This window comes from Glycine max, chromosome 11 (assembly GCF_000004515.6).
Source record: "Glycine max cultivar Williams 82 chromosome 11, Glycine_max_v4.0, whole genome shotgun sequence".
Taxonomy (NCBI): Eukaryota; Viridiplantae; Streptophyta; class Magnoliopsida; order Fabales; family Fabaceae; genus Glycine; species Glycine max.
Genome location: NC_038247.2, coordinates 10,954,118 through 10,978,377, shown reverse-complemented (window position 1 = coordinate 10,978,377; position 24,260 = coordinate 10,954,118). Strand labels below are relative to the sequence as shown.

Sequence of the window (24,260 nt, the reverse complement as noted above, 5' to 3'; positions counted from 1 at the left end):
AAATTTAATTTTAAATTAATTTATCAAAAAGGAATAAATACAAGGTTAAGCAAAATCATTAAAAGTTTAAATAAAATTTTAAAATTCATTAAAAATTTTACAAGCCTTAAATATGTTTTTTATTCTTGTAGTTTGCAAAATGTATTTTCGTCCTTCAAACATTTTAGATAGTTTTTTTCATTATTTTTTTTTATTGTCTAAAGTGTCATTGACAATACCTTAAATGAAAAATAAGACGAACACATATTGTTAGGACTAAAATCGAAGAATTTTTCTTAGAGATGAAAATGAAAAAAAAAAAGAAGCTAAATTATAGACACAAAAATGTATTTTAGCCATTTTACAACATGTATCAAACTCCAAAAGAAGAAATTAAATTTAACCCGAGGTGTCATAAAAAAAAGGTTTTAAAATAAGTATTAATAATTCATAAATATTCTAGATGGGATATTTTTAAAATATATAAATTTTAGCTTTAATTTGATATATTATTATGTTTATTTGGTAATATTTTTTTGGATTTTTTTTAATTTGATTGAATTTTAAGGTCCAGCTCAGAAATAAATTGACCTTAACTAAAATTGAATATAGTCATAAAATTAAAATTATAAAATATGAAGAAGTAATAGGACCCTTCCTCATGTTTAATTTGTTATACCTCAGTCACCTACATGCCTTTGCTTCTTTATTTCTTTGTTTTTCTGTTGTTTATAGCACCAAGTGATCACATGGATATTCATAAAAACGAATCAATCTAATAAAAAAAATAAAAACTAATAAAAAAATCAAAAATCAAATAAATAGAAAATTAAACAAATGAAAAGAATATATTTTATTTTTTTTACTTTGGATCAGATTTTTTATTTAATTTAAAAAAAAATATTCAATTCAATCTAAATTGACCTTGTATACATATTTTTATTTATACAGAAAATGAAGTTTAATAATTATACACTAATAATAAAAAATAATTTTATGTTAATATTTAATTATAAATTATCATTTAAATGACTTTAATTTTACGTTAATATTAAATAATGTAAAAATAATTTTACGTTAATATTTTATAATGAAGGAAGAAGAGTGAGGGGAAAAGTGAAAAAAAAAGTGCGGATTGGGGGAAGGAGAGAGTGGAAAGTTGGGAAAAGAAGAGGCATGAGAGACGGAGAAGACTGAGATCATATTGCACCTGTAAAAAAATAAAATTGTTAAGATTTCAACCTACTATCTACCACCAAAGAACCAACCAAACGGGACATATACCTAGGGCGTTGTTAACCAATCAGTTTGTTATTTTTTTCAAAAAATAACAAATCTAAACACCAAGTCTATTCTGTTAGACTAGATTGATACAACAACAAACAAGTAGCGGGATAGATACTACTGTATCACCTTGTTCGTTAACTTTACGATTTTAGGATTGCTATATATACCCAACACATGTAGAGTTGTATAGTGTTTATGTTTTGTTTTGCTCTTTCTATCTATTACCATGGAAATTGATCTTTCTCCCCAATTGGCCAAGAAGGTGTACGAAAGCAATGGTGGGTCTTACCATGCATGGTCCCCTTCTGAGCTCCCCATGTTGCATGAAGGGAACATTGGTGCTGCCAAACTAGCTCTTCAAAAAAATGGTTTTGCCCTTCCTCAATACTCTGACTCTTCCAAGGTTGCATATGTTCTCCAAGGTGAAGTTTTGTAAGGAGTGTTCCACCAATCAATTTTCTTATTTTTCCCATAAGAACATCTTTTTTTAATGAATATTTCAGTTCTAGATTTGTTTTTTTTCATTTTGAGGATTTTATGAATCAAATTTCCTTATACACTGGTTAAGATTCAACCATATCCGATTTTGATAGTCGTGCTTTCTCTGCTATACCGTATTAAATAACGTTTCGAGCAATTGTAATCATTATGGTTTGGAGTATATATATAGTTTTAAAAAATTATTTTATTTCTAAAAAGAAAACATCATTTCCCATTTCCTAACATTAGACGTGAAAATTTTATGATTAGCTTAACATTAACTAGGTAGGGTTTTCTGAAAATAAGTAAAAAATTATTGAGTGAAAAGTATACCCAATTTTTTCTCCATAACAAGATAATACAAAAATTAACAAGAGAGAAACCATTCTGATTTGTAGTGATTCATTATTCTGATAATTGGCTGGTTTTTAAATGTGAACTTGCCAAAACAGGAAGTGGAGTTGCTGGAATTGTGCTCCCTGAATCGGAAGAGAAGGTTCTTGCTATCAAGAAGGGTGATGCTTTGGCACTCCCTTTTGGTGTGATAACCTGGTGGTACAACAAGGAGGACACTGAGTTGGTTGTTCTGTTCTTAGGTGACACTTCCAAAGCCCACAAGACTGGTGAATTCACTGATTTTTACCTAACTGGTTCCAATGGAATCTTCACTGGATTCTCAACTGAGTTTGTGGGAAGGGCTTGGGACTTAGAAGAGAAGGATGTGAAGACCCTTGTTGGGAAACAATCAGGCAATGGCATTGTGAAGCTTGAAGGGAACATCAACCTTCCTGAGCCCAAAGAGGAACACAGAAAGGGCATGGCATTGAACTGTGAAGAGGCTCCATTGGATGTTGACATCAAGAATGGAGGAAGGGTTGTGGTGTTGAACACCAAGAACCTTCCTTTGGTTGGTGAGGTTGGTCTAGGAGCAGACCTTGTGAGGCTTGATGGAAAGGCCATGTGTTCCCCTGGATTCTCCTGTGATTCTGCTTTTCAGGTAATTTTTTATATATGTTAATTGTTAGTTTGTTAGTTTTTATTAGGAGCAACTTTTTCTTCCTTCACTTTCTTAACCACTTAACCAACCTTATATCTCTCTCTTTTCAGGTTACTTATATTGTGAGAGGGAGTGGTCGTGCTCAGGTTGTTGGTGCTGATGGTCGCAGGGTTTTGGAGACCACAGTGAAGGCCGGTAATTTGTTCATTGTGCCAAGGTTTTTTGTTGTCTCAAAGATTGCTGACTCTGATGGATTGGAGTGGTTCTCTATCATCACTACCCCCAAGTGAGTTTTTCAAACAGAATTGGAATTTCATTTTTGTAACATATGCTGATCTTAATGCAAACATTACGTTTCTGTAGATATTACTTAGAACTAATTGGTAAGTTAGCTGATTGTAGTGGACTAGTAGTGGTAATGCTTAACTAACCAATTAATGATTGAAGTAATCATACTCATACTTGATTGAAATAAATTTATGCTTTGGAATAAAAATTGTGTTTAAAAAAGGGTGTTACTTATAGCTTCTAACAAAGCTTGTAGTTAGTAGTTGTGAAAGCATATGCATATTAATTAATTCTAACAAAGGTTCTAATGATTATTATAATGTCAGTCCTGTATTTACTCACCTGGCTGGAAGTATTGGGGCGTGGAAGGCTCTTTCACCCACTGTTCTGCAGGCTGCTTTCAATGTAGATGCAGGACTTGAGCAACTCTTCCGTTCAAAGAGGAATGCTGACGCCATTTTCTTCCCTCCTCCAAATTAAATTAGCGTTACTATGCTTATGATGTTTTTCTAGTTTGAATTAGTTTCAGGTTTTTAATCCAGTTCTTCATGAGTAGTATTTACATTTCTTTTGGGTTTGTAAGGAATTGATTATTGTTGCCTTGTTTTTTTAATCCAAAGTTTATTTTAATCCTTCCTTATACCTTGTAGTTATTTTTTTATGAATCTTGTTAAGGACGCACTTTAAAAAATCATTCAGAAAGTGATTTCCTTTTGAAGCCAAGACTAATTTCTAAAAAATTTAAGATCAAAATTAATTTATTTTTAAGAAGTTGAAATAATAATAATTCTGAAGTGACAAGTCATTTTTCGACCGGAATATAAGGTGAACACTGAAAATACTGAATAGTAGTTTCGTTCTGTATTTTATGTGGTGATGATGAGACAAAATGGCACCATTGAAGTCACTGGAGAAAGAGTATCCACTCATTGACTCTAATTTTCAAACCTTCTGCGCCTCCCACGGCATTTTCTCTGGTTCCGTTCCCCTTTCTCTAGCAGGCCAGGGTTACCTAATTCTTGTTTTTTTTTAAAAAAAAATTAAGTTTATGCTCTGCTAATTCTGTTATTAGGTTAATTAATAGTAATAACTTTGAGCATGTACTATTCAGGGAATTGACCAGCTTATCTCAATAATAGACGCTCTTCATCCACCATTGCTAAACGGTTTGCAGCTCTTGGAAGATGCTCAGTGTTTTGTCCACTGGATGTGAAGGGTACTTTCACTTCAACGTATATATATTTCCTGTTATGTTGTTGAAAATGAGTTTTATTTCAATTGCATGCTACAAGAGGGGTCAAATGAGAAACTCAGCCAAATAGGCCCTATGTATAAGAAAATGCGTGCATGCTGCACTAGGCTAGGCATCAACAACATAACAGGAAATATATATACGTTGAAGTGAAAGTACCCTTCACATCCAGTGGAATTGAAATGAAACTCTCATTTTCTATCAATCTGTGTCAAAACCTTTATTTTGCACTCCATTTTCACTCCCCTCTTTATTTTCAACCAGTGCCATAGCCCTTTATTTTCACTACGGTGTTCAAAACTTTTGTGGATTATAATGTTGAGTTCTTAAGAAATGTTTGATTTGGCTTAATAAGGTTTAGTCTGTGGGTTAAAAGTAGCATTGCTTACTACTTAATGTTTGAATCTATATAAATATAATTTAGGATTGATGCATTGCTCAGAGGTGGATTACGTGAAGGGCAATTAACTGAACTTGTTGGGTCATCCTTGTTGGGCATTGTTTCCTGTTTCTTCGTTTATGTTTCAAATATAACTTGGCTTTTATTTTTATTCATTTATTTTTATTTTAGGCATTTACTATCAGTTACTTGGAAATTTCTTCAAAAAAGGGTGCATTCCCCCCTTTTTTTTTTGGATAAAATTGAAAAACTTTTATTCTTTTCTTTTGATAGTTTCAAATCAATGAAAATCGAAGGAGTTCAGTTATATGAAAGAAAGGGTTGGATGACTAATAACAAGAAAATGAGAAATGACTAAAAGAGAGAGTGGTTTTCCTTAAGGGATAGACCCATTCTTTTCCTTTTGCTTCCCACTCTTCTAATAGGCGTGAGGTAGTTTACTTTTCACACTGATCTCGCGCTTAACACGGGCTTTCGCGCTAAGCGCGCATTTGGGCTTTCTCACGGGCCTTCTCGCACTAAGCCTGTGTTGCACGCTGAGCGAGACTGTGCACTAAGCAACTTGCTCGCTAATCGATAGTACATGCTAAGCGAGCTGTCCAATCCTTCTTTAATACTTTTTCTTTCAGATTTTTCATCAATTTCCTCTAAAATGTTTGAAATCTTCTTTTTTGACTTCTACTAATAAAAAATTACAAAGATGTTAATTTATTCGTTATTTCGTTAAAATCAATAATAAAATGAAGAAATTATTGCTCTACAAAGTATTGTGTGATCCATTTAATAAAGTAGTAGTTACCTTATTGAGAAGGAAGAGACAAAAAAATGAAACAAATATTTATGACTTGTTGTTGACCAATGGAGAGTAGCTACAAGACGACGAGAGCCTTTTCAAGTTTTAAAGAAGAGTTCCCAATAGGCAGTACTACTCAGGGAGACAAACAAAAGTATTTATTTACTTTTGTGTGAGGAGCACTTTACTTTACTTCAACTTGTTTAAGAAATTTCTCATACTTTTTGTTTTAATACACAATAATATATGTATGTAATAATAGAGGAAAGAAGGGGCCGGGCCCATGCTTGTCCCCCTAATATCTCTGTCACAGTGAAACTCAGCCATAGCAATTTTTTTTTTTTTCAAAAGTAAAATATTCTCACACAGTTAATAACTCATTACAACACGAAATACAAACATTTTTGCAACAAGAAAGAAGTTAACAGCACAGCATATAAGAGAGAGAGAGAGAGAGAGAGAGGCTAGTATGCCAGATAGGCAGTGAGCTGCAACAGAGTCTGGACACCGTCAGTGTTATGTTGCTGACCGCCGATAACAGGAAAAGTCTTAATAATGGCAAAGCCTTCTGCGTTGAGAAACTTTCCGGTGCCTCCAACGATGGCAATTTGAGACTCCGAAACCTGCGTTAGATGAACGCCAAAGAAACTAAGACTGTCCACGTAACCATTCTCTTCAAACTTAGCGGTGAAAGCCATAAGCTGACTTGCTCCATCGACAGCGCTGGCAATGTAAAATCCCTGCGCCTTCCCTACCAAACCCGAACCCAACTCTTGCCCTTCAGTGAGCTCATCGTCGAAGACAGTCATTGTCCCAAACATGACCTTCTGCAGTGTCATTCCCTCTGGGAGCTGGTTGGTGTTAGTGACCGGGAAACCGGCCCCACCGTTGAGCAAGTTGTTGTTGTTGAAGACGCTGGCCGTGGTACCCCCCAGTCCGGTGAGGAAAGGAAGGTTGTTGTTGTTGAGAATTCCTCCGTTGTTGTTGTTCTGTGGAACTCCGTTGTTCAGAGGAAGGTTTGCTCCGTTGGGTTTCGCGAATGCCACTTGAGCGTTCAGAGCTGGATTCGTCACCACGCCTGTTACAGCTCTGGCCGTGGGGTTGGAGCCTCCCAGAATGTCGTGCATGAAAAATGAGAGCGTGTGATGTTGTTGGTCAACTCCTTTGACTTCCGCAACTGGGGATTCTGCAACAAGTGGAAGTGGAGAGACAACAGGGGATTCGGCAGCACTGTTGGGTTCTTCTGGTGTTTCTATTTCATCAAGGATTCGAGTTGAAGTGGTAGCCGTGATTGCGAATGCAAGGAATATAAGTGCTATTAATATTTTTGCATTCAGGGGCATTGTCGTGGAAACGGATTCACACCTCGCCATAGAGTGTTTTGATATATAGTTGGATGGAAGATGTATGCAGTTATTTTGTTGAGATGATAATGAATGAGTTATGAGGCCGGAGTGGCATAAATACCCAATTCAGAGAAGCAAGTTCATACACCATAATTATATTATGAATTATGATGGAGTTGATGCGTGTGAGAGGAGTAGTTCATCAGAGTAGCTAGCTGATCTCATTCAAAACTCCCCAAGTTCTCGATGTAGTAGTTTAAACTAAACAGTCAGTATTATAAAATATTAAAATAATATTTCTCCTAGGAAATTTGACGCAAGGAATTCCTGAAACACAACGAAAGATCAGGATAAAAATGGTTTCATATGAATTTGAAAAAAAAAAAAAAAGATCTTGTTCTAAGAATAATTTTTGTATCCATGGATAGAGCATTTTCTGCTTATGAACCGAATCACCCTTGCATAGGTGATTGGCGGGTATGTGTTAGGATTCAATTGCAAGCTAAGAACTTGAGTCTCATCTTATCAAATTTTATGATCAAGCTTCATCCTTACTAAATTATTTCTCTTATCCTTTCTCTCAAAGTTTAATTTATTTATTAATCATATTCACATTTTCTTTTATTTTTTGTTATTATTATTATTACTATTAGTCATTTATGGATCTACTTATGTTTGAGTTAGTTACAAAAATTAAAATGGGGAACTGATTTTCTTTTTAATTTATAGAAAAATATTAAGATGAAAATTTAAACACACGTTAAAATTAGAAATGAAAATAGTAATTTATCTCTAATTACAAACAAAATACCAACATGTCATTATTCCTCATGCAACTTAACTTGAATTCATTGAAGTTTTATATTTAAACTTTATGAATGAAAAAAATGTGTTTAAACGAGAAAATTTGCACTAAAAATAATCAATAAAGTTTTCTTATAAACATTAGTCATTGAAAAATCAATAAATACTTAACACTTATAACATAAAAAAATTACAAATTTAAGGAAATGGGTCAAAAGCCGAGCATTATCTTTGATAGAGATGAAGTTTTTTTTAAAGTGTTAAGAGACATACTCTGCCTCTAAGAGATAGACTGTAAATGAATGACAGAAACAGTGGAACAAAGAAATAACAGAGAGAAATAGGTTCTTTTCGGTCTGGGCTAAGTTCTTATCTTAACGGTTCTATCATCCTAAAAGCACAATAATAGTCCATGTATAATTTATAAAATTTACCTTGTTCTCGTATTTCTGTTGTTTCATATCATATATGTGCTCCCTAAGCTCTACTCTCATCTTTGCCAGTCCTCTGAGGTAAGCACCAACATATATCCACCCATTGAAAACAATTTGTTCACCTTGATATGAAATCATTCATTACTTTACTGCCTTGAGAAGTGAAAACTTATGTGCCAGGAAAACCACCATTAGTGTCACATAGGATTAGAACAAGGGCAAAGTAAATTCAAATGAAATTTTGGAACATCCACATAAAAAATTGTAAAGATATAGACAATTCGTCCATACCTAATGTACTCTATTAGATACACGGAGATGTAAGTACAGTTATGAGCTCACTTGCACCCTTATCCTCACTACAGGCAGACTTAATGATAGTTTCCCATCTCTCCAAATCAAATTCTACCTTTCTCTTTTCCATCTCTTCCAAAACAAAGCATGCACCATCAGTACTCCCAGATTTCAACAAGCCAACAACCAGACAATTAAATGTTTACTAGTAAGCATTGCATTCAAAACACTCAAACCAACCTCAAAATCCCCAATCTGGCACAAACCATCAACCACCATCCTGTATGTTGCTGCATTTGGCACACATCCCCCAATCTGCATCTCAAGTAAGACTTTGTAAGCTTCCATTGCCTTACCTTCCTTGCAAAGATAATTTATCAATATGTTGTACGTTACAACATCTGGTTTAAGCCGCCTTTTCTTCATCTCATGAAGCAAAGCCTTGGCCTCTTCAACCTTTCCTCTCTTCCCAAGATTCTTCATCAAAACACCAAAATTCACCGGCTGAGCTTTAGACCCATGATACGCCATATCAAACATAAGCTTCTTAGCTTCCTCATACTTCTCCACAGAGCACAAACCCTCCATCAACAGTGCATAAGTTACTTCTCACAAGGAAGGTAACAAAGGCACTCCAACAAGTGGGGGCGAACCCAGGAATAAATGTTTGGGGAGTCAAGTATGAAATTAAACTTTACAATATAAGTATTAAATATTTTTAAAAAAATATTTATAATCACGTGCTTTCTAAAATAAACCAAGAATATATAATAGAAAATATATTTGTATGAAAGTTAAAACAAATATATTTTAAAAAACCCAAAATTACATATAACAACCATCAATTCCATATATCATCAACAACCTTCTTAAATTTATATATATATATACAAAAACAAAGTAGTAACTATATTAACCATTTTTTTACCAAAAAAACTATTAATTATGTTATAAAAATATACTAAATTTAAATAAATTATGTAAATCACTAAATTATATTTTATGATAACAGTAGTATTAAAAAGTTATTTTTATAGTGTGTTTGGTTAGATTTATAGTGAGAATTAATTAATTACGAGTAATTCTTTTTATAGTGAAGAAAAAAAATTGCATTTTTTATGGCGTCATCGTAACTTTATGAGATGGATTTTTTTACTTGGCGGATATTATGAGGTAAAATTGCATCTCGAGTATTATCCAAACATATTATAAGAATTTTGTGCATCGCATGTATATAGCGCATATATGCATATGTATGTGTTTTGGTAAAAATATTATCTTATTGAAAATTAATTAGGTGGTATGTGTCACTGTTTTTAAAACAATTTTTTTTAAATTTTAAAGTAAATACAATTGAGTGTGAGTGAAGATTTATCGAAGAAATTTAATAAAAATTATTTATATTTATATTTTAATTGTAGCTACAAGTCCTCAAAAGTTGTTTATCCTTTTCTCTACTAATTAACGATAGCCAAACTTAAATTAGAAACACCAAACCATCTTACGTAGCAAACATTAAAAAGTTAAGGAGATTATGAACAGAATAAATGGTCTTTCTTGAGCGAATGACACTCTCTTAACAGGAAAAAAAAATCAAAATCTCTGAATTTGGAAGTTATTCCTAGTGCAAACATATTTTGTACTTACTTTTAATGGTATGAAGTTGCATCGTGTTTAATACACTTTATATTTCATATAATATTTTTTTGTCAAACCCATTAATTACACCTAACATTTTTTAAGATAAAATAGATTTTTAATTTCTTTAAATATGATTTTATTTAATTTTGAGTTTCAATAAAAATTATTGGTTTTAATTTTAAAAAAAAAATTAAGACAGTTCTTATTAGCATTTAATAAATATGTATTACTGATATCATATCACAAGTCATAATATATGATTTCTCTTAACAATATATTTTAGGGTCTTCCTAATTAATATACTGATTAACAAAATAAAGAAGTTTTTTTAATTAAAAATTACATAAAAATGCATTTAAAAATTATAGAAGAGAATTTTTTATGCATTTCAATATTTTTTTTTTAATTTTCTTAATTGACCAGCGTCACTATCCTTACTAAAGACATTGATTAGCATCTGGCTATCTTTTAATATGGGTATTTTCCTCTTTTCACACGGTTTAAAATTATACGTAGTTTACTCTCTTAATTCCTAGTATTTCCAATAACCTTATAATTGAGTTATATTTAAAATAAATTTGTATTTTTAACAGGAAAAGATATAAAAATAAAACATCATAATATACTTTATATTAAATATAAAAAAACACACTTTGTGGTGTTAACTTCAAAATAGCAGCTTTAATTAATGAAGGGACTCCTTGCACGTATCAGCAAGCGCAAGTTGACAATAATTTGCTTGACATGTTACGTACTCAGGTTCATGTCTATGTTCCAATGGAAACGCTGAAAAGAGCGCTAGCTGGTACGAAATAGTAAGACTGAATTCCCTATCAACTAATGCCACTACTAAAATTTACAACGCTTAAGTTTACTATAAAAAGCGGTTGGTGGTAACGCTGAAAAGAAAACCATGCTCAATTCATGATTAATCCCCTCTCTATTTTCATTTCCTAATTAATCAAATCAAACCAAACACCAAGATGATTTCTGAGTCCCTGTTACTATTCCTCATTGTTTTCATTTCTGCTTCCCTTCTCAAACTCTTGTTTGAGAGAAAAAACAAGCGTAAGGGCCACTTGAAGAACCCTCCTAGCCCACCAACAATACCAATAATAGGTCATCTCCATCTCCTTAAACCCCTCATCCATCACTCATTCCAAGACCTCTCTCTCCGATATGGGCCTCTCATAAGCCTTCGAATAGGTCCCGTTAAGTTCATAGTTGCAAGCACCCCATCACTCGCCAAAGAGTTTCTCAAGAACAACGAGCTCACATACTCTTCTCGCAAAATGAACATGGCCATCAACATGGTTACCTACCACAACGCCACTTTCGCGTTTGCGCCTTACGACACTTACTGGAAGTTCATGAAAAAACTAAGCACCACTGAACTCTTGGGAAACAAAACCCTAGCACAGTTCCTACCTATTAGGACAAGGGAAGTTCATGACTTCATTCAAATTTTGTTCCATAAATCAAAGACCCAGGAGAGAGTGAACCTCACTGAAGCTCTTTTGAGTCTTTCCACCAATGTGATATCGCAGATGATGTTGAGCATTAAGAGCTCCGAAACAGACAGCCAGGCAGAACAGGCACGGGCTTTGGTTCGTGAAGTGACGCAGATTTTCGGGGAGTATAACATTTCAGATTTCTTAGGTTTCTGCAAGAACTTGGACTTGCAGGGTTTCAAGAAGAGGGCATTGGACATACATAAGAGGTACGATGCGTTGTTAGAGAAGATCATCTCTGATAGTGAGGAGTTGAGAATGAAATAAAACGAAGAGGGTTGTGAAGATGAAGATGGAGATGAGAAAGTGAAGGATTTTCTTGACATTTTGTTGGATGTTTCTGAGCAGAAAGAATGCGAGGTCGAGTTAACTCGGAACCACGTCAAATCATTGATCTTGGTACGTAACTCATGCTTTATACACTCCCTTGCATGATGAAATAATACGTACGTGTCTATTTTAAAGCCATAGTTAAATTTTCCTAAAAGTAGGTCCGCCTCATCTTGGACTCGGAATAAGAGAAATAGCATGCAAGAAAAAATAACCAGAAAGTGTAGATGTAATAAATTTTGTAAAATAGATAAATAAAGTAAATATAAAATAAAAGAAAAAACAATCAGGTATTTATAATATTATTTTATGTTTTATTGGAAAAATCTTATCAATTAAGTATTTTTTTTATAATCATTATTTAACATTTTGTACACTCAAAAGAGGAAGAGAGATACACAAATAATAATAAAGTTTAAGGTAGAGAGATAGAAAGAAGAGAGAAGAGAGATTGAATATTACTTTGAATAAGGTTCAAAATAAATAAATCAATTTTTACATTGAGTGTTATATAACTAAATTTGTAACTAACTAAACTAAATTGTAACAAACTAAATTAATAACAAATTTGTAAACAACTAAACTAATCTTTAACTAATTTGTAACCAGCTAAATTAATTTTTATCTCTAATAAACACTTTTAGATTGGAGAAGAAAATACATTATTTTGAGTTGTTGCCAATTTGGTAGTGGTAGGAGAGGGTGTCCTGGAATGCCTTTGACCATGCGTGAATTGCCAACTATCATTGGAGCTCTCACAGTGCTTTGAGTGGAAGATGTTTGGTTCACAAGGTAAAAATCTTAGACCAATATATGGAAAAAGTTTAATCAATATAGATGAACGGCCAGGATTGACTGCTCCAAGGGCCAATGATCTTATTGGCATTCCTGTTGCACGATTGAATCCCAACCCTTTTCGTCAAGTTTAGTTTATTGTCAAGGAAATTTGTGACAACAAAGCCTTCAACGGATTAGTATTTCCATGAAAAAATTGAGTCAGTATTTTTTCCATGATAAGTCATGCAATTTGATATTATAATGAGTGTATGAGTTGAAAAATGTTCTTTCTAATTTTATTTGTGGTGTAATATATGTAAGATATTATGATGAGTGTTGAGTGTAGGAGCTGGAAAATGTTCTTTCTATGTATAATTTTTTGTTCAAATAAAGACGAAATTGATATATATATATATAAATTATTTTCTTGCGAAATTTATTCTATTTTATATGTAGCATATTTGCCATTATTATATAATACAATTGTGAAATTTACAACAAGCCTAAGAAGACTTGTTTTCATGTAGAATCTGTTAAATTTTGACGTCTAACAGTTCGAATTTCAATATATTTGTCATAGTTTTTAACTTTAATTTTTCTGTATGCAACTAGGATTACGAAGAGAAGGGACAATAAATTGATTTTTTTTTATAAAAGATGTGAAGTCGCCACTAAAATTTATTTATTTTAATCCAAAGAAAAGCATTAGTGTGTCCTTTTTTTTTTTGTAATTTCTACCATGCATGAGAGCAAATGTCCACTTGCCTAGCTATTTGATAGTCACTTATTGTTAGATGAGGTGAGAAAGAAGAACAAGCCAAGGTTCTTCACAGTTGATCATACAGGGTATATATATATATATATATATATATATATATATTCCAATTCATATAACACCTGTGTTTTCTTTTTCCAGCCAATTAAAGAAATTTTATTCATTTAAAAAGGAGTACAAAGGTTCCCCTAACAATTAAAAGAGGATAACTCCGGCAAAATTGCCTACACCAATTTACATACATCAGCATAATGACCATCAATATCTTATATCTCCTCAATCCCTGCATACTTACATTTCTACTGCACATTATGTTTCATATTTAACAACATTCAAGCCCTGCATAAAGGTATTCTTACAGACCAAAATATAAACACCACTATATACATGCATATGCATATGCATCTTCACTTAGCACTGAATTACTGCAATATTGGACTACAGACTTTTCAAACACACCATTGGGTTTGAAGACCATGCATGCATTCTTCATTATATAAAAAAAAAAAAAAACCTTTATAGACAGCCAAGACCAACTTTTAAATTTAATAAAATCCAACACACTTTCAATGCACGAACCCTCATTTCAAAAAATGATTTCTTGACTTGTTTCCCGTAGAGCCAACCACTATGCTGTAAGAAATGGACTTTATCTAGGATCATAGGCATAATGCCATTTAGATCCCAGCCCGTTTATAGCCAAATCAAATAAGCAAATTAATTAACCTGCAGGTGAGCATTAAGTGCAGAGTTGTTTCATCTTGTCTAATTAATTGCAAAAAGGACAGCTATATTCATCATCTTGAATGAAAACATTTCTACCTTTTGCTCATACAGTATTATTTTTGGTTGGCAAAGGGCGAGTGGGGGAAAGCATGTGAAGTGTTTGATGAAATGCTTCAGAAGAGAGTGCAACCGAGTGTTGTCAGTTATAATAGTCTCATTGGGTTTTTGTGTAGGAAGGCTGATTTGGACAAAGCACTGGCCTTGCTTGAGGACATGGGCCAGAAATGAAAGCGTGCGAATGAAGTAACTTATGCACTGTTGATGGAGGGTTTGTGCTCTGTGGAGAAGTATGAGGAAGCTAAGAAGCTTATGTTTGATATGGCGTATCATGGGTCTAAAGCTCAGCCGGTGAATTTTGGTGTTTTGATGAACGATCTTGGGAAGAGAGGAAAGGTTGAAGAGGCCAAGGCTTTGCTTCATGAGATGAAGAAAAGGGGCTTAAACCAGATATTGTAACGTACAACATATTGATAAATTATCTTTGCAAGGAAGGTAAGGCAATGGAAGCTTACAAAGTCTTACTTGAGATGCAGATTGGGGGATGTGTGCCAAATGCAGCAACATACAGGATGGTGGTTGATGGTTTGTGCCAGATTGGGGATTTTGAGGTTGGTTTGAGTGTTTTGAATGCAATGCTTACTAGTAGACAATTAATTGTCTGTTTGTTGGCTTGTTGAAATCTGGGAGTACTGATGGTGCATGCTTTGTTTTGGAAGAGATGGAAAAGAGAAAGGTAGAATTTGATTTGGAGAGATGGGAAACTATCATTAAGTCTGCCTGTAGTGAGGATAAGTGTTAGGTGCAGGGGAACAAGCTGATTTCGAGGATCAGTTACCTCCAGAAAATGCAGAGAAAAGAGGGAAATAAGAGGTAAGATAAAGTGTGATATTCGTATTATTGCCTGCTTGTTTATTTACATATAGATTTATATAGAAATTCCTAAGATAGAATTGGTATAAAATCTATTATGGGGAATATTCTAGTAACAGAATCTGTTTTGCATGTTTGGACTCTGAGACTGTGTATACGACAAGCAGGATTTGGGCTCCTAATTCTTCTTCCAGCAATACCCTCAAGTCGTGTAATCTTCCAGGTAACTTGGCTTTTTCACCCTTCTCTTACTATTGGTCTCTTCTTCTCCCTGCACCCTTGCCATAGGTGTTTCCTGCATATTCCTATCACTCCATGGCCCCTAGAAATCCACCTTGTCCTCAAGGTGGTAAGCTTGGCATAAGGTGGTCCAGTTCTCCCAAGATGCTTCATCAGGGGACATCCCCTGCCACTGAACAAGCACTTCCCAGGAATTGTTGACTTGTCGAGAACTGAGGATAGCAAGGGGAGTAGTGCTAGGATGTCCATCAATGAACTGTGGAGGTAGAGAGGTAGAGTCAGGGTGTGTCGGGGATCCTCGAAAAGGCTTAAGCAACGAGCAATGGAAGACAGAATGTATCTTAGCTCCCTCGGGTAGTTCAAGGCGATATGCAGCCATCCCAATTCGTTCAATGACCCTAAAGGGACCAAAGTAGCGTTTGGTCAGCTTACCGGAGCTCGTCGGAGATCCTCTCACCGTGGACTGTCGATAAGGTCGAAGTTTGACCAATACCCAATCATTGATCTCATAGTTGACTTCCCTTCTGTTCTTGTTCGCGTAAATCTTCATAGCCTCTTGTGCTTTGATAAGCTTCTTCCTAATGGATTGAAAAGTCGTATCCCTGTCCACCAAGAATTCCTCCACAGCATCAATTCTCGAAGTGCCCAAGAGATATTCAGGAAATGCAAAAGGTTTCCTACCATATGTAATCTCGTAAGGTGTAGACCCCGAACCCACAGTCCAAGACGAGTTATGAGACCACTCTACCCAAGGAATGAATCTTCCCCAATTCCTTGGTCTTCCATGGACAAACGCACGCAGGTACTGTTCAATCACGCGATTGAGCACCTCAGTTTGACCATCAGTCTGCGGATGGTAAGCCGAGCTCATTCGCAGGACAGTGCCGCTTAATCGAAATAAATCCTGCCAAAAATGGCTAATGAAAAGTGGGTCTCTGTCTGAGACTATGCTCTGAGGAAACCCATGAAGCTTGATAACGATGTTCAAGAAAAGTGAAGCAACCATGTGAGTTGTATGTGAAGTGGGTAAAGTCCCCAAGTGAATTCCCTTTGAAAATCTGTCAACAACCACAAAGATTGTAGTGTGGCCATGGTAAGGAGGTAGACCGACAATAAAATCCATGGAGAGGTCCTCCCATGGTCTCTGAGGAACAGGGAGAGGACATAACAGTCCTGCGGACTTCTTAGCTTCATATTTCGTCAATTGGCAGTCCAAACAATTGGCCACAAAGCGAGCCACATCTTCCCTGAGTCCCTGCCAGATAAAATTCTCCGATAAACGAGCTAAAGTCTTTCGAATTCCGGCATGACCACCTGTGGGAGTAGTGTGATATTCATGCAACAAAGTGGGAATGATGGGTAAGTCGTAAGGAATCCAAATGCAACCCTTATGCATAATGAGGTTGTGAATGACAGAGAAGCCGGGGTGCCGGGAAGGTTCTGCCAATATAGCTTGTCGCAGTTGATCGTAACCATCATGAGAGTCAAACTGAGCTCGCAATTCTTTCATAAATGATAAACAGGGAACTGAAAGGATCATTGTAAGGGTTGGTTGTTGCTCTGAAATCCTAGACAAGGCATCAGCTGCTTGATTATGGGACCCAGACCGGTATTGAATGTCATAGTCGTACCCCATGAGTCTTGCCATGTACTGGTGCTGCTCCAGTGTCTGAATCACTTGGGTCAAAAGCTCCTTCAAACTTCGATGGTCAGTGATAATAGTGAAATGGCGGCCAAGCAAGTATTGGCGCCATTTACGCACCGTTGTGGTAATAGCACACAATTCTCGTACATATGTAGATGAACGCAACAACTTGGGGGTGAAAGGCTTGCTGAAGAACGCCACAGGGTGACCCTTCTGGGAAAGGACTGCCCCCATGCCAACCCCGGAAGCATCAGTTTCCAGTGTGAAAGGGGTAGTGAAGTCCGGTAGGGTCAATACCGGAGTGGAGGAGAGAGCTTCCTTAAGGTGATCAAATGCAAGCTGAGCGTCCGTAGACCATTGGAAAGAAGGCAGGGTGGTAAGCTTTACCAGAGGGGCTGCCATTGTAGCATAATTACGAATGAACCTTCTGTAGAAACCGACGAGGCCGAGGAAGCTCCGGAGAGCTCGTGTGGACTGTGGAATAGGCCACTGCTTGATTGCATCAATCTTAGAAGCAATGGGTTCCACCCCTTTGGTCGAAACAACGTGTCCTAAGTACTCAACCTGTGCCTGTGCGAAGAAACACTTAGATAATTTCAGGACAAATTGGTTCGTGAGGAGTACCTGAAAGGTGGTCTCAAGATGTCGCAAGTGTTCATCGAAAGAGGAGCTATACACCAGGATATCGTCAAAGAAGACGATAATGAAGTGGCGTAGATAGGGGCCAAACAACAAGTTCATCGTAGCCTGGAACGACGATAGGGCATTACATAGCCCAAAAGGCATGACTTTGAACTCATAGTGTCCATGATGAGTTTGAAAAGATGTTTTGTGAATATCGGCATCATGCATTCGGATCTGGTGATAACCCTGCAATAAATCCAACTTAGAAAAGCAGCAGGCACCTCCCAATTCGTCTAAGAGCTCGTCTGTGGTCGGAATAGGAAAACGGTCCTTGACCGTGACGGCATTGAGTGCGCGGTAGTCAACGCAGAATCGCCATGTCCCATCACTCTTCTTGGCGAGTAGTACCGGGGAGGAAAGTGGACTCGTGCTGGGCTGAATCAGGCCTCGTTGGAGCATGAGATCCACCTGTGACTCAATTTCCCGCTTTTGGAAATGAGGATAGCGATAAGGGCGCACGTTCACAGGGGTTGCTTGAGGAATTAAATGTATGTGATGGTCTGTTGTTCGTGCCGGCGGTAGGGTATGTGGTGGCTGGAACAAGGCATCATATCGGAGAAGGAGAGTCTGAAGAGCAGGGTGCAACGAGGTGATCTCAGTCGTGGAGGGATTGTCGGTCAGCATGGTAATGTGGAAGAAAAACCCATCGCCCTGGGTCCGACATAACCTGCGAAATTGGGGAGAAGACAATTGCCTGAGATTGGTGTCATTCTCACCTTTGAGTTCAACAAGACGACCCTGATGGAAGAATTGCATGCACAGGGTGTTGTAGTCTGTGAGGATGGGACCAAGAGACTGAAGCCACTAAACACCAAGCACAATGTTGGCCCCAGAAATTGGTAGAACGTATAAGTCCACCGTGAACGAGGTCGTCTGAATTTCCACCGGAATTTCCGTACACAGCTGTTGACACTCGAGGTGTTGACCATTGCCAACCATTACTCGAAGTGGTGTGGTCTGCCGACAATGAAGGCCCAACTTGCTGACAAACTGCTCTTGAATAAAATTATGAGTGCTTCCTCCATCAATGAGGATGAGCACCTGTTGACCGGAGATGGTGCCAACGAGACGGAGTGTCTCAGGGGCTATGTGTCCAGCTAAGGAATTAAGGCTGATCTGGGCTGGAATCGGGTCATGTGTGTCGGGTATGTAGTGGGCCGGGTCCGGGTCGGGTGGGTCAGTGGTCGGGTCAATAGGGTTTATATTAGCAGCAGCTGGGTCGTCTCCTTCAACAAGGAGAAGAAACACTCGAGAGGCACACTTGTGCCCTCGATGGTACTTCTCCTCACATGTGAAGCATAGCCCGCGTTCGCGTCGCGAGGCCATTTCCTTAGGTGTCAGACGCTTAATGGTGGAGGGTGGTCGCGGTGGAGTGGGAAGAAGGGGGAGGGGGTTAGGTGGCGGAGACGAAAGGGTGGGGATGGAAGTTCGAGGGGGTGTCGCGGTGGAGATGTAGGGTTGTCGCGGCCGCGGAAGGGGTCGTGCATCCATTAATTTTTCCTCCTGCATGCGAGTAAGCCCCGCTGCTTGGGCCATCGTGAGCGGCTGCAACACTTGAACTTCTCGGCGGATATCGGGGGAGAGTCCTGATATGAAACAGCTTAAGAGGAACGGGGAGGGGAGACCAACCACGCGATTTGCGAGAGCTTCAAACTCAGCCAGGTAAGCACTCACAGTGCCTTTCTGCGTCAATTTGAATAATGTTCCGGTGGGGTCCTCGTAGTGTGACGGGGCAAATCGATTTTGCAGGGCTTGCAAGAAGTTCGACCACGAGGTAAATTGGCCATTGTTGGCCATCCATTGGAACCAGGCAAGGGCCTGTCCTTCCATATAAAACGAGGCTATGGTCAAACGCTCATGAACGGGTGTGCCATGGTACTCAAAATATTGATGGATCTTAAATATCCACCTAGATGGGTCTGTGCCATCAAAACGAGGCACGTCTAACTTCATCTTGTGAATGGATGTAGGTGGTGGAGGTGGGTGCGACAGGATTGTGTTTGGGTTTGTGGTGGGGGAAAAAATTGGTGGTAAACGATGGAGGAGTTCGTCAATCTTAGAGGTCATGGTGAGCTGTTGCTGGGTAAGACAAACGAGGGCATCTTCGAGCTTGTCAGCTGAAGTGGGGGTTGAATCTGCCATGACAATGAAAGCACCAAATATGTTAGGTGTAGGGGAACAAGCTGATTTCGAGGATCAGCTACCTCCAGAAAATGCAGAAAAAAGAGGGAAATAAAAGGTAAGATAAAGTGTGATATTCGTATTATTGCCTGCTTGTTTATTTACATATAGCTTTATATAGAAATTCCTAAGATAGAATTGGTATAAAATCTGTTATGGGGAATATTCTAGTAAAAGAATCTGTTTTGCATGTTTGGGCTCTGAGACTGTGTATACGACAAGCAGGATTTGGGCTCCTAATTCTTCTTCCAACAATACCCTCAAGTCGTGTAATCTTCCAGGTAACTTGGCTTTTTCACCCTTCTCTTACTATTGGTCTCTTCTTCTCCCTGCTCCATTGCCATGGGTGTTTCCTGCATATTCCTATCAATAAGGGTGCAAGTGAGCTCATAACTGTACTTACATCTCCGTGTATCTAATAGAGTACATTAGGTATGGACGAATTGTCTATATCTTTACAATTTTTTATGTGGATGTTCCAAAATTTCATTTGAATTTACTTTGCCCTTGTTCTAATCCTATGTGACACTAATGGTGGTTTTCCTGGCACATAAGTTTTCACTTCTCAAGGCAGTAAAGTAATGAATGATTTCATATCAAGGTGAACAAATTGTTTTCAATGGGTGGATATATGTTGGTGCTTACCTCAGAGGACTGGCAAAGATGAGAGTAGAGCTTAGGGAGCACATATATGATATGAAACAACAGAAATACGAGAACAAGGTAAATTTTATAAATTATACATGGACTATTATTGTGCTTTTAGGATGATAGAACCGTTAAGATAAGAACTTAGCCCAGACCGAAAAGAACCTATTTCTCTCTGTTATTTCTTTGTTCCACTGTTTCTGTCATTCATTTACAGTCTATCTCTTAGAGGCAGAGTATGTCTCTTAACACTTTAAAAAAAACTTCATCTCTATCAAAGATAATGCTCGGCTTTTGACCCATTTCCTTAAATTTGTAATTTTTTTATGTTATAAGTGTTAAGTATTTATTGATTTTTCAATGACTAATGTTTATAAGAAAACTTTATTGATTATTTTTAGTGCAAATTTTCTCGTTTAAACACATTTTTTTCATTCATAAAGTTTAAATATAAAACTTCAATGAATTCAAGTTAAGTTGCATGAGGAATAATGACATGTTGGTATTTTGTTTGTAATTAGAGATAAATTACTATTTTCATTTCTAATTTTAACGTGTGTTTAAATTTTCATCTTAATATTTTTCTATAAATTAAAAAGAAAATCAGTTCCCCATTTTAATTTTTGTAACTAACTCAAACATAAGTAGATCCATAAATGACTAATAGTAATAATAATAATAACAAAAAATAAAAGAAAATGTGAATATGATTAATAAATAAATTAAACTTTGAGAGAAAGGATAAGAGAAATAATTTAGTAAGGATGAAGCTTGATCATAAAATTTGATAAGATGAGACTCAAGTTCTTAGCTTGCAATTGAATCCTAACACATACCCGCCAATCACCTATGCAAGGGTGATTCGGTTCATAAGCAGAAAATGCTCTATCCATGGATACAAAAATTATTCTTAGAACAAGATCTTTTTTTTTTTTTTTCAAATTCATATGAAACCATTTTTATCCTGATCTTTCGTTGTGTTTCAGGAATTCCTTGCGTCAAATTTCCTAGGAGAAATATTATTTTAATATTTTATAATACTGACTGTTTAGTTTAAACTACTACATCGAGAACTTGGGGAGTTTTGAATGAGATCAGCTAGCTACTCTGATGAACTACTCCTCTCACACGCATCAACTCCATCATAATTCATAATATAATTATGGTGTATGAACTTGCTTCTCTGAATTGGGTATTTATGCCACTCCGGCCTCATAACTCATTCATTATCATCTCAACAAAATAACTGCATACATCTTCCATCCAACTATATATCAAAACACTCTATGGCGAGGTGTGAATCCGTTTCCACGACAATGCCCCTGAATGCAAAAATATTAATAGCACTTATATTCCTTGCATTCGCAATCACGGCTACCACTTCAACTCGAATCCTTGATGAAATAGAAACACCAGAAGAACCCAACAGTGCTGCCGAATCCCCTGTTGTCTCTCCACTTCCACTTGTTGCAGAATCCCCAGTTGCGGAAGTCAAAGGAGTTGACCAACAACATCACACGCTCTCATTTTTCATGCACGACATTCTGGGAGGCTCCAACCCCACGGCCAGAGCTGTAACAGGCGTGGTGACGAATCCAGCTCTGAACGCTCAAGTGGCATTCGCGAAACCCAACGGAGCAAACCTTCCTCTGAACAACGGAGTTCCACAGAACAACAACAACGGAGGAATTCTCAACAACAACAACCTTCCTTTCCTCACCGGACTGGGGGGTACCACGGCCAGCGTCTTCAACAACAACAACTTGCTCAACGGTGGGGCCGGTTTCCCGGTCACTAACACCAACCAGCTCCCAGAGGGAATGACACTGCAGAAGGTCATGTTTGGGACAATGACTGTCTTCGACGATGAGCTCACTGAAGGGCAAGAGTTGGGTTCGGGTTTGGTAGGGAAGGCGCAGGGATTTTACATTGCCAGCGCTGTCGATGGAGCAAGTCAGCTTATGGCTTTCACCGCTAAGTTTGAAGAGAATGGTTACGTGGACAGTCTTAGTTTCTTTGGCGTTCATCTAACGCAGGTTTCGGAGTCTCAAATTGCCATCGTTGGAGGCACCGGAAAGTTTCTCAACGCAGAAGGCTTTGCCATTATTAAGACTTTTCCTGTTATCGGCGGTCAGCAACATAACACTGACGGTGTCCAGACTCTGTTGCAGCTCACTGCCTATCTGGCATACTAGCCTCTCTCTCTCTCTCTCTCTCTCTTATATGCTGTGCTGTTAACTTCTTTCTTGTTGCAAAAATGTTTGTATTTCGTGTTGTAATGAGTTATTAACTGTGTGAGAATATTTTACTTTTGAAAAAAAAAAAAATTGCTATGGCTGAGTTTCACTGTGACAGAGATATTAGGGGGACAAGCATGGGCCCGGCCCCTTCTTTCCTCTATTATTACATACATATATTATTGTGTATTAAAACAAAAAGTATGAGAAATTTCTTAAACAAGTTGAAGTAAAGTAAAGTGCTCCTCACACAAAAGTAAATAAATACTTTTGTTTGTCTCCCTGAGTAGTACTGCCTATTGGGAACTCTTCTTTAAAACTTGAAAAGGCTCTCGTCGTCTTGTAGCTACTCTCCATTGGTCAACAACAAGTCATAAATATTTGTTTCATTTTTTTGTCTCTTCCTTCTCAATAAGGTAACTACTACTTTATTAAATGGATCACACAATACTTTGTAGAGCAATAATTTCTTCATTTTATTATTGATTTTAACGAAATAACGAATAAATTAACATCTTTGTAATTTTTTATTAGTAGAAGTCAAAAAAGAAGATTTCAAACATTTTAGAGGAAATTGATGAAAAATCTGAAAGAAAAAGTATTAAAGAAGGATTGGACAGCTCGCTTAGCATGTACTATCGATTAGCGAGCAAGTTGCTTAGTGCACAGTCTCGCTCAGCGTGCAACACAGGCTTAGTGCGAGAAGGCCCGTGAGAAAGCCCAAATGCGCGCTTAGCGCGAAAGCCCGTGTTAAGCGCGAGATCAGTGTGAAAAGTAAACTACCTCACGCCTATTAGAAGAGTGGGAAGCAAAAGGAAAAGAATGGGTCTATCCCTTAGGGGAAACCCCTCTCTCTTTTAGTCATTTCTCATTTTCTTGTTATTAGTCATCCAACCCTTTCTTTCATTAGTCTCTGAAGGGTAAAGCCTCTCATGACTATGAGAGGCTAAACACCTTTTGTTGGTTGGGAGCCCGGAGGCCAAACTCTAGTAATGTAATTATTCCCTATTATCTATTTAATGCAATTATGTTTTTATTCTTCTTCTCTGTGCTTTTCTGTTATTATGGTCTGATCATCCACATAATGTTTAGAGGGTAATGCATTGAAAAATTGTTATTTTCTAAAGAACTGGGGGAGGGTATCTGAATAAATTCATTGCTAGAAATAGATTGACATTTATTTTGCCAAGAATTTTTACATCTCTTATCTTAATGCGGTTTGATATTTTATCTTTGCAAAGAAATTTGGGGAAAAAAGATAAAAAAACTTGACCATTCGTGTAGGAAATCAAAGACAAGGTAATTGAGTAGATGCGAGTGAAAACATGGATTTCATGAATTAGAGAAAATCTACTACAATACATTATAAGTAGTTTTGGCATGCTAGGCCCCAACATCGTAATATATTTGTGGGTATTTGTGGGTACTTGGAGAGACTTACAAAGAAACATCATTGAGGGCAAATCAAGAATTTTTGTTATTAATGAGTGACTGATATTTAAAAAATGAAATATATTATAGCTCAATATATATAAAAATATAAAATCTAATATTTCAAGTGAGAAAGGTCCATTCAATTGT

The 24,260-nt window shown here is 36.8% G+C and overlaps 3 protein-coding genes and 2 pseudogenes across 9 annotated transcripts; 4 read left to right on the top strand and 1 right to left on the bottom strand.

The window, feature by feature from the left end:
• Positions 1–1,075: 1,075 nt before the first annotated feature.
• Positions 1,076–3,652, top strand: LOC100782055 (legumin type B). Its single transcript, XM_003537978.5, has 4 exons — positions 1,076–1,688; positions 2,199–2,743; positions 2,854–3,029; positions 3,358–3,652. The coding sequence occupies exons 1-4, from the start codon at positions 1,493–1,495 to the stop codon at positions 3,509–3,511; spliced, it is 1,071 nt and encodes a 356-aa protein (XP_003538026.1). The 5' UTR covers positions 1,076–1,492; the 3' UTR covers positions 3,512–3,652.
• Positions 3,653–5,697: 2,045 nt separating this feature from the next.
• Positions 5,698–8,400, bottom strand: LOC100781508 (dirigent protein 10). The gene is made up of 2 exons (XM_003537977.5): positions 8,061–8,400; positions 5,698–7,149 (listed from the first exon to the last, which is right to left on the bottom strand). The coding sequence occupies exon 2, from the start codon at positions 6,847–6,849 to the stop codon at positions 5,941–5,943; it is 909 nt and encodes a 302-aa protein (XP_003538025.1). The 5' UTR covers positions 6,850–7,149; positions 8,061–8,400; the 3' UTR covers positions 5,698–5,940.
• Positions 8,401–10,978: 2,578 nt separating this feature from the next.
• LOC100804880 (cytochrome P450 93B16-like) lies at positions 10,979–11,941 on the top strand (annotated as a pseudogene).
• Positions 11,942–12,612: 671 nt separating this feature from the next.
• Positions 12,613–14,973, top strand: LOC100805419 (pentatricopeptide repeat-containing protein At1g07740, mitochondrial-like; annotated as a pseudogene).
• Positions 14,974–19,072: 4,099 nt separating this feature from the next.
• Positions 19,073–22,880, top strand: LOC100780969 (dirigent protein 10). Of its 7 annotated transcripts, none has more exons than XM_026124413.2 (6): positions 19,073–19,275; positions 19,363–19,488; positions 19,584–19,852; positions 20,020–20,075; positions 20,396–20,517; positions 21,429–22,880. In XM_026124413.2, the coding sequence occupies exon 6, from the start codon at positions 21,729–21,731 to the stop codon at positions 22,635–22,637; it is 909 nt and encodes a 302-aa protein (XP_025980198.1). In that variant the 5' UTR covers positions 19,073–19,275; positions 19,363–19,488; positions 19,584–19,852; positions 20,020–20,075; positions 20,396–20,517; positions 21,429–21,728; the 3' UTR covers positions 22,638–22,880. The 7 variants fall into 7 exon arrangements, with proteins under 7 accessions (XP_025980198.1, XP_040862668.1, XP_025980196.1 ...); XM_041006734.1 differs by having other exon boundaries at positions 20,350–20,517; XM_026124411.2 differs by having other exon boundaries at positions 20,000–20,075.
• The last annotated feature ends 1,380 nt before the right edge of the window (positions 22,881–24,260 follow it).